General features: G+C 48.5%; 1 protein-coding gene across 2 annotated transcripts in view; it reads right to left on the minus strand.

Moving 5' to 3' along the window:
- Window positions 1-280: 280 nt before the first annotated feature.
- The window catches only part of RAB6A (RAB6A, member RAS oncogene family), a 58,368-nt gene continuing 43,840 nt past the window's right edge, over window positions 281-14,808 (minus strand). For both annotated transcript variants that reach the window (XM_065678936.1, XM_065678935.1), the window contains exons 7-8: window positions 5,342-5,408; window positions 281-2,353 (exon numbers count right to left, since the gene is read on the minus strand). In XM_065678936.1, the coding sequence (XP_065535008.1) occupies window positions 2,289-2,353; window positions 5,342-5,408 (132 nt within the window). In that variant the 3' untranslated portion in view covers window positions 281-2,288. The remainder of the gene's footprint in view (window positions 2,354-5,341; window positions 5,409-14,808) is intronic.

The raw sequence follows: 14,808 nt of genomic DNA on the forward strand, positions 1-14,808 counted from the left end.
AAGCCAGCTCCTTGCAAATCCAGTGCTTAAAGCTTGGAAGGATGGCGAACGGAGGGGTTTGGTTGTATCAGAACCAAACCCAAGGATGTGCTCGTGGGGAATGAGGACCAAACAATGGAAGCTGCATGAAGAACCAAAGGAAAAATAACCCCCCAAAGGAAACCAAAGTGGAAAAGCAGCGAAAGGAACCAGTTTGGCACCGTTGAGACCAGCACAGTACAGGAAAAGCAGCCGGGTTTCCTTCCCCCCAGGAGTTCTCTTGGCAAAGAAAGAATGCTCCTTTGTCACAGATCATTGATGTTTATTTCAAGACATGCCACGTCAAAAAAGAAACCTCGCCTTTAATATTGCATTATAAAAGCACTTTACATCTCAATTCTGCCTTTTAAGTTATTGTTGTGCAGAGCTGCTAGAAACCCAGGGCAGGGCACGAGCCTAACATTCCCGTCAGGAATGAAGAATTCCACGTTTCCTACCCCGTGTCCTGGTGACAGTGGTGGTGAGGACGATTCCCTTCTCTCTTTCCCCACTTGGTTATCTTTAAGCTGGTTAAAGGGGTAGAAGAGAACAAAGAAGGAGCCTGAATATTCACTTGCAATTGCCGGCCTCCATCGCAACACAGGCTCACCAATTCCTATCCTGCACTTGTAACTCAGCCAGATTGGCCCCGGCGAACAAATGTATTTACAGTTGTGGGTTTAGTAACTTACACAGCAACTTCACAATGACTAGGAAAGATTACAAGGGTGCACTTCTAGTGTGTGTTGGACTCCGTGTTTCTGGGGTAGCTACATCTCGCAAACATCAGCAAAGCTCTAAGACGGATTCCTCGGCGGAACGAGGCAGAAAAAAAACCCAGAGTATAAAATGAAGCGAAGAAATAAATATCCCAGGGATACAAAAAGGGTTATTTGGAAGCCTAAGGAAATAGAAGATGATAGCGGGGAAGTATTGAACCAAACTATACAGCTCTAATGAACCAAACTAAAGCAAACTTGGAAGACTGAACGTAAAAAAAAAAAAGAGCTAAAAAATTAAAGGCATAAATCTGGATAATCAGTTGGTTCCCATCCTATTCGACTCCTTTCCCTTCCATCTAAGAGCTCTCCACTACACAGCTGTAGGAAATGCCACTTCCCCTGCCAACCTATCATAATCCTATGGGAAAGGGGGGCAGTAATCCCCCCTTCTGCCTCCCCTCTGTCCCGGCTGGGGACCGGTCTATCACTGCAGCCTCTCTGCTGGGTGATCCGCCTGCTCCTTCCTCATTCCTGCTAAATGGAAAAGGTTTCACCCATCCCGGCAGCGCCAGTCCTGAATTCACTTCCTATTTCCCCTAAAACGAAAAAGCATAAAGAACTCCAACGCTTTCTCCTGCAGCCTGAACCGTTCCGTTCCCGTCTCTCGGGCAGCACTAAGTCATCGGTGTCCTACATCAAAAGGCAAACCACACTGCTCTTTAAACTCATCCTGCACTCCAAATACGATTTCCCTGTTTCCTGCAAGTGTTTTCCTAATGCACATTCCACCCTTTCCTTCCCCCCCCACCCAACCCAGGACCTCCAGAAGCCATTGAGCCCGTTCCCAAAGATGCTTTGTGTGTTCTGCAGATGCTCTCTTGGAGCTGCGTTCAACGTTGCCTCTGCGAGAGCTCAAAAATCCTTTGGTGGTGTTGAAACCCCCCTTTAAGGTTGGTTCCCAATTGGGAGGGGGTTTGAAAACCAATCTCCGCTTAAAAGATTTAAGAGCTTGGGTTTAATTCTTTTATTATTATTATTATTATTATAAGGATAAGGATTTAACCCTCCTCTTGCATTCCTGACTGCTCTCTAAAGTCATTGCCAGGTTATCAAAGAGAAACCAAACGGGTTTGAGATTCCCACACATTCTTCTGCACGCACATCTCCTCTAAGTCCAATGCCAAACTTCCTCAGTTGCCATCATTTCAAAGTGCAATATCATAACATATTAAAAAAAGGAACAAATATTAAGAAATTGTACCTATTTTTTGTGGGGTTTTTTAAAGTTATAACTAGAATATGCTGGAATATTTTGGCTTTTTTTGTTTTTTTCTTATAAATAATGAAGACACTGACATTTTCCTCTGTGTGTGTGTGTGTGTGCTTGTGAAGCTAATAGATCATCTCCACGAGACAGCCAGCGACGATGAACTGCAATACGTTATTACTGAAAGGGGAAGGTTCAAGCCAATATTCACACTGCAGTCAATGAAGAGTAAAGGGAGGGAAAGCAGTGATGTTCTGGAGCAAGGAAGAAGCCACATGGTATTAGCAGGAACAGCCTCCTTCACTGACAGGCTGCTCTTGAGGCTTTTCCAGTTTTATGTCAATCACTGGAGGAAGTAAGTTAAGGAAAACAGATTCCCAACAACTTCCTGACCAAGCTCGGGTGGAGCAGGATGTGAATCATAGAATAGTTTGGGTTGGAAAGGACCTAAAGATCACCCAGTTCCAACCCCCTGCCATGGGCACGGACACCTCACACTAAACCATCCCACCCAAGGCTCTGTCCAACCTGGCCCTGAACACTACCAGGGATGGGGCACTCACAGCCTCCCTGGGCAACCCATTCCAGTGCCTCAGCACCCTTACAGGAAAGAATTTCCTCCTTATCTCCAATCTAAACTGCCCCTGTTTAAGTTTTAACCCATTACCCCTTGTCCTGTCACTACAGTTCCTGATGAAGAGTCCCTCCCCAGCATCCCTATAGGATGGGAATGTTCAGTTTGTATTTCCCACTGAAATCAGTCACAGACTGGTTTGGGTTGAACGAAGCTTAAAGCTCCTCCAGCTCCAACCCCTGCCATGGGCAGGGACCCCTTCCACTGGAGCAGCTTGCTCCAAGCCCCTGTGTCCAACCTGGCCTCGAGCACTGCCAGGGATGGGGCATTCATCACTTCTTTGTGAAAACACTTTGCAAGCATTCATATACCTGCACAGGGTTTTAAGAGGCTCTTAAAAAGACCAGCTTCGAGCTGAAGTAAAGGTACAGGTGGCTCAGATGCCCCTTTTGCCTTGACATGTTCTTAAGTAAGAAGCAGAAACAATGTCAGACCCCAAATGTGGAGGGGAGATCTGGAGAGGGGCTTGGGACAAGGGCCTGTAGGGCCAGGCCAAGGGGAATGGCTTGAACCTGCCCGAGGGGAGACTGAGCTGAGCTCTTAGGCAGAAGCTCTTCCCTGTGAGGGTGCTGAGGCGCTGGCACAGGGTGCCCAGAGAAGCTGTGGCTGCCCCATCCCTGGCAGTGCTCAAGGCCAGGTTGGACACAGGGGCTTGGAGCAAGCTGCGCCAGTGGAAGGGGTCCCTGCCCGTGGCAGGGGTTGGGGCTGGAGGAGCTTTAAGGTCCCTTCAACCCAAACCAGTCTGGGATTCTGTCTCTAACCAGAGTCTGCTCTTCCCCAGTGACCACCAGTGATCTCCTCTTGTTCCATACAGGTGTCTAATCACCATTTTCAGAGGGAACCAGTAACAGCTTGGGAGCCCCCAGTTTCACATCAATGCTCCATTCAGCCTGCCAGCACAGCCAGCAGCACCCACAGCTGGAAGGCACCCATGAAGGGATCTACCTGAACAATGAAGAACAATGGAAGCCCTGGAGACAGCAGGAGCCCAGAGGAACCCAGGGAAGGACAAACTCCTGCTCCTCTCTACTTCACATCCAACTGGCAAGCACATCCCTCTCACTCCATGTCCACAAGCAGCTTTAATGCAAGGCTGCTGATAAGCTCCCTTTGGCACTCGAATTCCCAGTGCATGCCCTACAGTTCCAGGACTTCCATAGCCTTTCATAGGAGGAGCTTGGAACTCTAATCCCCAAACCTGACTCATGGTTTTAGCACAAGCCTCAAGCCTTTCTCTTATCAATTAACACAGAGGCAAAAGTATCATGCAGCTGATACTTCCAAATTATGTCTTTAGGGGTTGAAGGTGCTTCTATGGAAGTTAGGAGGGAATAAACACAAAAAGGGAAACAAAAGACCAATAATTCATCTCGAATATTTGGCCCGTTTGCTGATCTAAACCTCAATCTATTATTTAAGTCAAGAGATGCTCAAAATGAGCCTCACCAGCTTCATCACTGTGCACGAACAGTTCAAGATCCTTGAACCCTCAGTGTTGTGCAAAGAAGCCTATGGAAAATCCCCCCCATTAATCCTGCACAGCTGCCTGGGAGACAATCCTATTGAATTCCTGCTATCTGCAGTCTGCAGGGAGTCAAACACAAAGTGCCCTTGTTGCAGTCCCATTTAGAGACCGGTGATCAAAGGCCCTGATATGTAAACTGCATGGCCCAGTGCTGGTGCATTCTGACACCATCCTCATTAATAAAGATTGTTGTTCATTAACCTTTTGGTGACCTGCATAAGGGAACGTTTTGGCTCAATCAAGTCCATAATGCACAAAGCTTGTGCTTTAGTTGCAATCCACAGCTTCCCAAATGCTCCTTTCCTCTGTGTGGTCAGATGCTCTACAGGAGATGTAGTTCTAGCACCAGGCTCGTCCTCCTCCTACAGCTCCTGCTGCAGCCGTTCTCCAAAGCACCATTTCTCCTCCCTTTCCCAGCTGGCAGCTACGTGATCCCTGCTGCAAATAAACTGAGAGCCCTGAAGAAGTTCAGTGTCTAAAAAAAGCTCACCCAGCTCTAGCACAGAATCATAGAATCCCAGACTGGTTTGGGCTGAAGGGACCTTGAAGCTCATCCAGTTTCAATCCCTGCCACAGGCAGGGACACCTTCCACTAGAGCAGGTCTAGGAGGGTTGGAGAAGGGAACTACAGAGGTCCCTTCCAACCTGGCTCATTGCAGGATTCTGCAACGCAGATCTGCAAGAGCCACAGTGGGTTTTTTCCAGGCATCTTTGCCACTGTTTTCTCCCACCCCAGTCTCCCCCTCCCTCTCTGCATCCAACTAGCTCCAACACCACACAAAGAATCCTTCTGGATGTGTTTGACTGCATCTTTCTGCACCTTCCTGTTGTTCTCCTTCAGCTTTCATTCAGTTGTCTTTATGTTTATGGCCTCAGTTCATAGCCCCGAGCATCCCTACTTCACAGTAGAGCCCTCCCTCCTTACCACTCCTAGTCCCAGCCTTCTATTGCCCCAAGCTTTCCTCCTCAGTACTTCAAGCTTGAAGGTTACTTGTCCCTATTTCCCCCTCTCAAGACTCATTTTGGGATGCCCAGAAGCTGACCAAGAGCTGCAGGAGAGATATTACTCCTTCTTTCTTCATCCTTGTTATTCAGAGCCTGCATTTTCCTCGCCCAGGTAATGCCTGGCAGCACTTTGCCACCACCGAGGCTCAGCTCAGACACGTAAAGGATACTGTCTTCTCTACTTTTGTCTTGTGTGCTTTCCATTCCAGGCAAGGCAGCTGCCACACGTCGGAAAAGCTGCAAGGAAACAGGGAACAGATCAAAACAATCCCACTTGAAAGAGTGCACCCAGTTGATACAGTTCAAACAATGATTCAATACATCCTCCGGGACTATTGACACCAAAAGCCTGACACCAAATATAACCTTTATTCTCAGGAAATGGCAAACCATGGTTTTGTTGGGAGCGAAGAGATCAAATGTGCCTGGATACGAGCAGCAAACCTTCTACCACCTTCTCTGCTAATATCCTCTGTTTGGAATGCAGCATTTCCACCTCACATATGTGCACAGACCCCAAAACCTCCCCAGTATCAGGTGGGAACTCGACCTTCACACCTCCATAGGGTATTAGTTACACAGGAGCATGGACACACCAAATCAAACACAGCACCCAGGAGCTGTGTTAAGACCAGCATTGACCCAGGCGGCACATAGAATCATAGAATCATAGAATAGTTAGGGTTGGAAAGGACCTCAAGATCATCTAGTTCCAACCCCCTTGCCATGGGCAGGGACACCTCACACTAAACCATCCCACCCAAGGCTTCATCCAACCTGGTCTTGAACACTGCCAGGGATGGAGCACTCAAGTCTGCTCTGTACACCTTAATGCTTCTCCAGAGATGAAGGTGCAGGCAGGGAAGCAGCTTTTTCTTAACAGCAGTAATGTCTCCTTTACCTGATAGCTTTATTTTCACCCTGAGAACAGAGGAAGGTGAACCTATGAAGATGAGCTGGATCACCACCTGTAGCAGAGTTGGGACATGAGCCTTGAATAAATACCAAGTAGGGCTAAAATCCCTCCTAGTCTGCTCAATAAGTGATAGATACTGAAAATATCCTCAACCGATTATGCACCACTGTTCATCCAGGTGGGGGATGCTCGACTCTTGGTTACTGAGCAACACAGAATCACACAGAATCACAGAATCCCAAGGGTTGGAAGGGACCTAAAAAGATCATCTAGTCCAACCCCCCTGCAAGAGCAGGGTAACCTACAGTACATCACACAGGAACTTGTCCAGGCGGGCCTTGGTTATCTCCAGTGTAGGAGACTCCACAACCCCCCTGGGCAACCTGTTCCAGTGCTCTGTCACTCTTACAGTAAAGAAGTTCTTCCTGATGTTAACGTGGAACTTCCTATGTTCCAGTTTACACCCATTGCCCCTTGTCCTATCACTGGATATCACTGAAAAAAGCCTAGCTCCATCATCCTGACACCTACCCTTTAGAAAAGGGGATGTGTGTAATGACATCCCCCAAGCATCTTCTTCCAGGCTTCACATATCTACGGCTCAGGCTCCCTGTGAACCAGAGAAAGGATCTTCCTTTCAGGAAGCTCCCAGTCCTTTTCTGAGTGTCCTTGACTTTTGGTACCTGCTCCATCATCATGATCCTGCTCAGAACAGGAGCCTGCAATCCCAAAGCAGTTGTTCCACCTCTCACTCGAACACTGTCTCCAGTTTCCCAGCAAGACCTCAGCTCCAACATCTCTTCACAGACTGCATTTCCTACCTTAGCCCCAAGGCTCAGACTCCTGGTTCCCATCATGTGGCTTTTCCCCAGCTCTCTGGGTGACAGCCTACAGATGTACCCACTGTGAATGTGTGAGCATTCACTTGGCTCTCCTGAGCCCACAAGGGCCTGCCTCCTCCTGCACAGAACAGCCCAGTTAAGGGATGTCCTTCAGCTGAGTGACTTCTCTGACACCCTGCCATGCTACTTGCTAAGAACCACACAGATTTCTTCTCCTTTTCACGTGTCTCAGCAAAAATGGAAGGACTGAATGGATGCGACAGATGGAAAGACGCATTGTGCCTTTACTATTCACCAGGGTATTCAACTGACCACCTAATTGTTCCTTACCTTTGAAGAACAACCCTAGTAGAGTTTGATCCACACCCAGACATGAACATCTGACATACACTGCATTCATATTTTTACACCATCACAGACATTGTCACTACCATGTATTTCCTGTCTGCATGTAATCCAGAACACTAGATGTTTCCATGCATTCAGCATCTTCATCCAGTGTTCCAGTGCCTAAAGCGGGTACGAGAAACCTGGAGATGGGCTTTGGACAAAGGCCTGTAGGGCCAGGCCAAGGGGAATGGCTTGAACCTGCCCGAGGGGAGACTGAGCTGAGCTCTTAGGCAGAAGATTGGAACTGGGTGAGCTTTAAGGTCCCTTCCAACCCAAACCACTCTGGAATTCTGTGATTTGAATCCACAAGGTCTTTGCAGTCTTGATGTTTTCATTGCCTTTAACAGTCTTCAATATAAATCCTGACTCGATCACATCTGGGAACAGAAGGTTCTGACTCTCCTTCTTTACTGAGCTTTGTCCCTAGAACTACTTTTGCTCTCCCAGTGTTCAGTATCCAGTGAGCTCTCCCAGGATGATTTCAGGATCTCAATTTCAATTTTATGAAAGAAAAACAACTTTGTGACTTCTGGGAGGCAAAAAAACATAGGAAAAAGGGATCAGAGAACCAGGCTGCACTGGAGAATATACAAATACCATCACCAGTTAGGCTTTCAGAAGGCCTGATACATTGTCAGCGCATACACAGGTGGTATGGTAAACCCTGCTCCTCTCTGGTGCATCACTACATCGATCCCTATTAGCTCTGGGGGGAAGATCTGTTCAACCTCTCATCTCTCCAACACACATTTTCCTGCTGATAGAGAAATAATAAGTTAGAGGATGGAGTAAATTTGCTTCCCTGCCCTTTCAATACATGGCATTTTCTGCTCATACACTACCCTTTTATAGAATCATTTTGACCCAGTTAGTGACACAAAAGGTTTGGGGGAGAAAAAAAATCCCTCCCAAACGCTTTTAAGGCTAGATGTGCAACAGTTTGGCATAATCCTACCAGATCTTGCCTAAATTAGGCTGGTTGCCATCTTTGCTCTGATAGAAAGATGGAAAAGTATCAATTCATACAGCTCTTTGCTAGCATCATGCATTTGGAGATCCTACATGGAATAAGCATTAAAAAAACCAAATGGTTTTCAACTGTGGACAGTTTAACCATGCATTTCCCCCTTGCATAATAGTAGAAAGTGAGGGATGCAGTTTATAGAGGGGAGGGGTGGGGAGCCTTAAAAACATCAGCTGCTGGGAGCCCACTGGAATTACTGCATTTAAACCAAGCTGCTGACAGAAAGGCTAAGTGTTGAAAATACCATAATCCTTCCTTTTCAGTAAGCCCAGGCATAAAATCCTGCTTTTAGCAGTATCTCTCCTCAATGCTTTTAGCAGTATTTCTCCTCTAAATGATTTGACTAAAAAAAGGAATTTAGCTACTAAGAAAATCAACTTTCTTCCTTATTAACCTTCTGCTTATCAGTCACAACATATGTGCACAAATCCAATTAGGGAAACTTCATGATGCTTAGAAAGGAGCCTTCAACACAGGGACTCAGTGCTGCGCAGTGCCTGCAGCACCCCAGCCAGCAGGCTTAGCTCACCACAAATGTGGCAGGAGGTTGCAGATATATATACACATCACTAATATAATGTATATACATATATATAGGTGCCTTAAAAAGGTGTCTTCTCACCTTCTGCTGCGCTCTGGGGAGGCCCCCCCCAGAGCGTGAGCAGCAGCTCAGGGAGGGGATCCTGCCCCTCTGCTGAGCTCTGGGGAGACGCCCCCTGCAGCTCTGATCCAGCTCCGGGGCAAGCAGCACAAGAGGGACGTGGAGCTGCTGGAGAGAGGCCAGAGGAGGCCATGGAGCTGCTGCGAGGGCTGGAGCAGCTCTGCTCTGGAGCCAGGCTGAGAGAGCTGGGCTGGGGCAGCCTGGGGAAAAGAAGGCTCCTGAAGGGGAGACCTGAGAGCAGCTCCAGTGCCTAAAGGGGCTGCAGGGAACCTGGAGAGGGGCTTTGGACAGGAGCCTGCAGGGACAGGCCAAGGGGAATGGCTTGAACCTGCCCAAGGGGAGACTGAGCTGAGCTCTTAGGCAGAAGCTCTTCCCTGGGAGGGTGCTGAGGTGCTGGCACAGGGTGCCCAGAGCAGCTGTGGCTGCCCCATCCCTGGCAGTGCTCAAGGCCAGGTTGGACACAGGGGCTTGGAGCAAGCTGCTCCAGTGGAAGGGGTCCCTGCCCTGTTTGATCAGGAAGGAGATTCAGGATCCAGTTGGAACAGGACGAGCTTTAAGGTCTCTTCCAACACAAAACATTCCAGGATTCCATGTCTGAGTGCATGTGTGTGTGTATGTCTAAAAACATGTGTACTGCTGAGCATTCAGGACTTGCATTTCCCAAGGCAGCTGTTAAATCCCAGAATCCCAGACCAGTTTGGAAGCGACCTTAAAGATCAACCCCCTGACACAGGCAGGGACAAAACGCAGCCGTGTGAGTGAATAAGAGCCACACAAAGTCTCTTTCAGCACTGAATCCTGAATCTCCTTCCTGATGAAACCCTGATAAACAAAGACAAACCCTCATCCCTCACCACTGGATTTCACTCATTTGCAGCCTGTGCCTTTCCTCCTCCTCCAGCTACTAAATCCCCACCAGATCAGTGTCACAAACAATCGGAGGCATAACCCAGTCCTCACTGTACCACTCCTGCAGCAATAGGGAAAGGACAGGAGGATCACTGTCCACGTGGAAAAGCCAGGCAAGGAACCTGCTCCCTATTGCAAAGCAAACAAAACCCTTCCCCTAATTCCTATTCTCCGAGGGGAGCAGTGCAACTCGGAGCAATTCCTGCCCATCAGATAGACAGGAATCAAAGCACAAGAGGAGAAGGAGCCAAGCAGGGGGATGCAGCCAGCTCTGTAAGAACAGGGTTACTCCAGAGGCCTTTAGCTACTGCCGTGAGAAAGTCTGGCTGCCAAATCCCATATTCAGCCTGTGGCTCTTGGAGAGCCAGCGTGGAGTGTGCCTGGTACTGCTCTAAGGAGGTCTTCAGGGCTCTCCCTCCTCTCTCCAGGACAGCAAAATGAAGGCTGACACATTCTGGGCATGCAGTGCAGAGCCTAACAATGAGATTCCCTGCAATACAGACTGCTGAGCGAAGGCATGAATCTTAAGGGCCTGTAAAGCTTATTCAGGGCTGACAAATGAAATGAATCAGTCTAGGAGTCTCTGCATTAAATGAAGCAAGTTATCTACTTCTCAGTCTTAGGGCTCCCCTGGCAATCAGTCTGCTGGAAAGTGCAGGATCCAAAAGCCAGTGTTCTTCCCCTCTACTGCATCAGTTTAACCCCAGAATAACACTTTCAGCAGCATTTGTCCTCTGGAATATCATCCACTCATTTTTCCTTCAACATCCCCTCCCCGCAAAGCAAGGAAGAACAGGGAGTGTGTAGGACTCGGTAAGAGGTCCAGCAGTACCCAGCAGCTGTATGCTACAACCTGCTCTGAGAGTGGGCAACTCCAAGAGATGAAGCTCATCCCAGCAGCGCCTCAGCTCAGTTGTTGGGGTAAAGAAATGCCAGAGAAGGCATAAACTGAGAGCCTGCCATGACCAGGTTTCAGCAGCACCTAAACTGCCCCTTTGCTCTGGTGAGACCCCACTTGCAGCACTGCGTGCAGTTCTGGGGTCCTCAAAATAAGGTCATGGAGATGCTGGAGCAAGTCCAGAGGAGGCCACAAGGATGAGCAGGGGCTGGAGCAGCTCCTGTATGGAGCCAGGCTGAGAACACTGGGGCTGGAGTCCAACCTGGCCTTGACACTGCCAGGGATGGGGCAGCCACAGCTTCTCTGGGCACCCTGTGCCAGCGCCTCAGCACCCTCACAGGGAAGAACTGATCCCTCCCTGGCAATGCTCAAGGCCAGGTTGGACACAGGGGCTTGGAGCAAGCTGCTCCAGTGGAAGGGGTCCCTGCCCGTGGCAGGGAGGTGGAGCTGGAGGAGCTTTAAGGTCCCTTCATCCCAAACCATTCCATGCTTACATGAAAACTATGAGATGACATCATTCCACCACGTCTCACCACAACTGGACTGAGGCCACGGGACTGCCTGGTGTCCCATGGCATCCCTGGGCTGCCTCTGCTCCTGCTAACCCTGCCTGGCAGCCGCCCTAGGGCTGTGAAGGCAAGTGTGCTCCCAGTGGCATCTCCAGATCTTGCCTGCACACAAGTGAGGCTGGAATTCACATCTCTGAGCTGAAAGATAACATGGAAAGAAAGCCAGGAAGTCTGGTGGGCCAGACGTGAGGCATGTCCCTGGATGATCTTGAGGTCCTTTCCAACCCTAACTATTCTATGATTCTAATGATTAGTTAAAGCAGAGCTCACTCTGGCATTGGTAACATCAAAGTCTACAGCAGACACTGCACAGAAACCAAAACCTCAATGAGAAGGGGGTGGAAATGCAAAGAAGCCAACAATGGAGGATGGAGGGCTCAGCTTCATCCCAAGTCTCTTTCTGTGTTAGCTTGTGTCATTCCCTACCATTAACCCAGAGCATGGGATTTAGATCCAGCAGAAGGATTTTGTGCTGGGAACAGCGTTGCATCAGCAGTTTTGGACTCAGTATCAAAGCTGCTAAAGTCAATGCTAAATCTCAACCTATCCCCTGATGGACAAGTCAATGACTTGACAACCAGTCTAAGACTCACCTTGACATTAGTATTCCCTATCTGGCATAAGGTAATGTTAATTTTTACATCAGTGTGCTCCATTAGATGTAGTCAAAAGCTGGAATTGGTATCTAAAATAATCTGATCATTTTAAACTTGATTATAATAATTTGATGAATTAAACACAGGAGTTTTCATTTTGAATTCAAACTCCTGTGTGAAAATTAACTCAGATGGTAATTGCCCTGCAGCCTCAGAATCAATGTGGATAGAAGATATCAGTATGGGGAAGGTCAAATTTGCCTTCAGCTTATTAAAGAGAAATTTTATACAGGTTATGGGAAGGTTATGTATAGAATCCCAGACTGGTTTGGGCTGAAGGGACCTTAAAGCTCATCCAGCTCCAACCCCTGCCACGGGCAGGGACCCCTTCCACTGGAGCAGCTTGCTCCAAGCCCCTGTGTCCAGCCTGGCCTTGAGCACTGCCAGGGATGGGGCAGCCACAGCTTCTCTGGGCACCCTGGGCCAGCGCCTCAGCACCCTCACAGGGAAGAGCTTCTGCCTTATCTCCAATCTAAACTTCCCCTGTTTCAGTCTGAACCCATCACCCCTCGTCCTATCACTGCAGTCCCTGATGAAGAGTCCCTCCCCAGCATCCTTGTAGCCCCCTTCACACACTGGAAGCTGCTCTGAGGTCTCCACGCCGCTTCTCTGCTCCAGGCTCAACAGCCCCAATGTTCTCAGCCTGGCTCCATACAGGAGCTGCTCCAGCCCCTGATCGTGCTCATGGCCTCCTCTGGACTTGCTCCAACAGCTCCATGTCCTTCTAATGCTGAGGACACCAGAAATGCACCCAGTGCTGCAAGTGGGGTCTCACCACAGCAGAGTGATGGAGTTGTTCCCATTTCACTAGGGAAGAATTCATGACAAGTTAGTAACATAAACTCAGACCAAATAGAGAAGCTGCAAAGAAACAGAACTAGGAAATAATGGTATTAAAAGTCATCTCCTTTGGGACCTGTTTCAACAGTTGCTTATGAAACTAATTGGAAGCGAGAGTTCCAAATGCTCTGCAGCACAGGAGAGCTTTGAAGTTCCTGCAAATCCCAATCCCTGCCTGCAACACGGGATCAAGACTGAGCAGAAAAATCCATTTTTAGCTCTTATTCAATCACCCCCCGTGTCTTTGTGGTTCAATATTGTTCACAGAGAATGAGGTCACTTAAAACCTGTCCTCGTCCCATTCTGACAAGATTTCACATTATATCAAGTACCCACTTGAAATATGATACAGGGTTTAGATACTCCTATTTCTTAATGTTAACAAAGAACAAGCTTTATGTCTCTCAACACCAAACCTTCCATTTAATAGCAGGAATTAGCATCCAGCTTCCCACCACCACCCTGTTTCGCTTGGAGCTGCATTACCTACCCTATTTTCTCACAGCAGCAAGTCTTGCAGCATGTAACCTGGCAATTAAATTCAGAGGCATGATTTGTCTAGACCTCCATTACCCAACCAAGAGTTGTCTCTAGAGAGTGTACAAGTGAGGATACAGCTACAGAAATGGCTTTATGCTTTCACAATCTCATTAGGAAAATCCCCCAATGGCTTCAGCATAAAACATAGAAAGGCAAAGTTTGTTCCTTCATCATGGATTAAATGGAGCTCTCATCCCTCTTGATGGAGGCTGTGGTGGCTTTCCAAAGCCCGTAAATAACAGCATCTTCTGCCACAATGGGCCACAGGCACAGGAATACAAGATCTGTCCTCTCTTCCCCTTTGCTCTGGAGCCAGGCTGAGAGAGCTGGGCTGGGGCAGCCTGGACAAGAGAAGGCTCCTGAAGGGGAGACCTGAGAGCACCTCCAGTGCCTAAAGGGGCTGCAGGAAACCTGGAGAGGGGCTTGGGACAAGGGCCTGTAGGGCCAGGCCAAGGGGAATGCCTTGAACCTGCCCGAGGGGAGACTGAGCTGAGCTCTTAGGCAGAAGCTCTTCCCTGGGAGGGTGCTGAGGCGCTGGCACAGGGTGCCCAGAGAAGCTGTGGCTGCCCCATCCCTGGCAGTGCTCAAGGCCAGGTTGGACACAGGGGCTTGGAGCAAGCTGCTCCAGTGGAAGGGGTCCCTGCCTGTGGCAGGGGTTGGAGCTGGAGGAGCTTTAAGGTCCCTTCAACCCAAACCAGGCTGGGATCTGTAAATCATTCCCCTCAGCCAGGCCACTGCTCTCAAGTTCACTCCCTGCAGTCTCAGTAGACATTAGGAATTCCAGCTTGGGATCCAAGCCTTAATTACAAACCAGCCTCTCTGTTGTGGCAGGATAATTGGGGACCCTGGGACCAAACACTTTCATGCTCACTAATGCACCGAAACACAGCACTGAGTTAACACTTCTCATTATTCCATTATGTAGGGAATAATGTTGCTCTTAATATACAAAGTCAAGAGACATTTTAATAACAGACCTTTTAGTCCTGGCTACAACGTGCAAACTCATTTCTAAGCCTGTTTTAGCAACTGATACAATTGTGCGCACAAACTGTTTGTGTAACTACATAGGCAAAAACCACGTGGGATTATGTACATACACATGTGAGTGCATGTGTTTGCTGTGTCAGGATGCCCAGGAACAAATGTCTTCTACCCCTCACACTGCTGCATTTCCTCCTGCCATAAGGAGCAAATACTTTAAGGGCCATGACTCCATGTGAGAAATTACTACCTCAAGGAAGCAGCAGTATCCCACTGTGCACTGAGTCAGCAGGGATGGACACCACTCACTCTCAACTCATGATCTGCTAGAATCTTGCCTCTAGCTCTCTTGCCTCTTGTTAGGAATGCTTGGCTCTAAACTGGGAGAGACAAGGATTTGATGGATGG

This window comes from Lathamus discolor, chromosome 4 (assembly GCF_037157495.1).
Source record: "Lathamus discolor isolate bLatDis1 chromosome 4, bLatDis1.hap1, whole genome shotgun sequence".
NCBI classification, from domain to species: domain Eukaryota; kingdom Metazoa; phylum Chordata; class Aves; order Psittaciformes; family Psittacidae; genus Lathamus; species Lathamus discolor.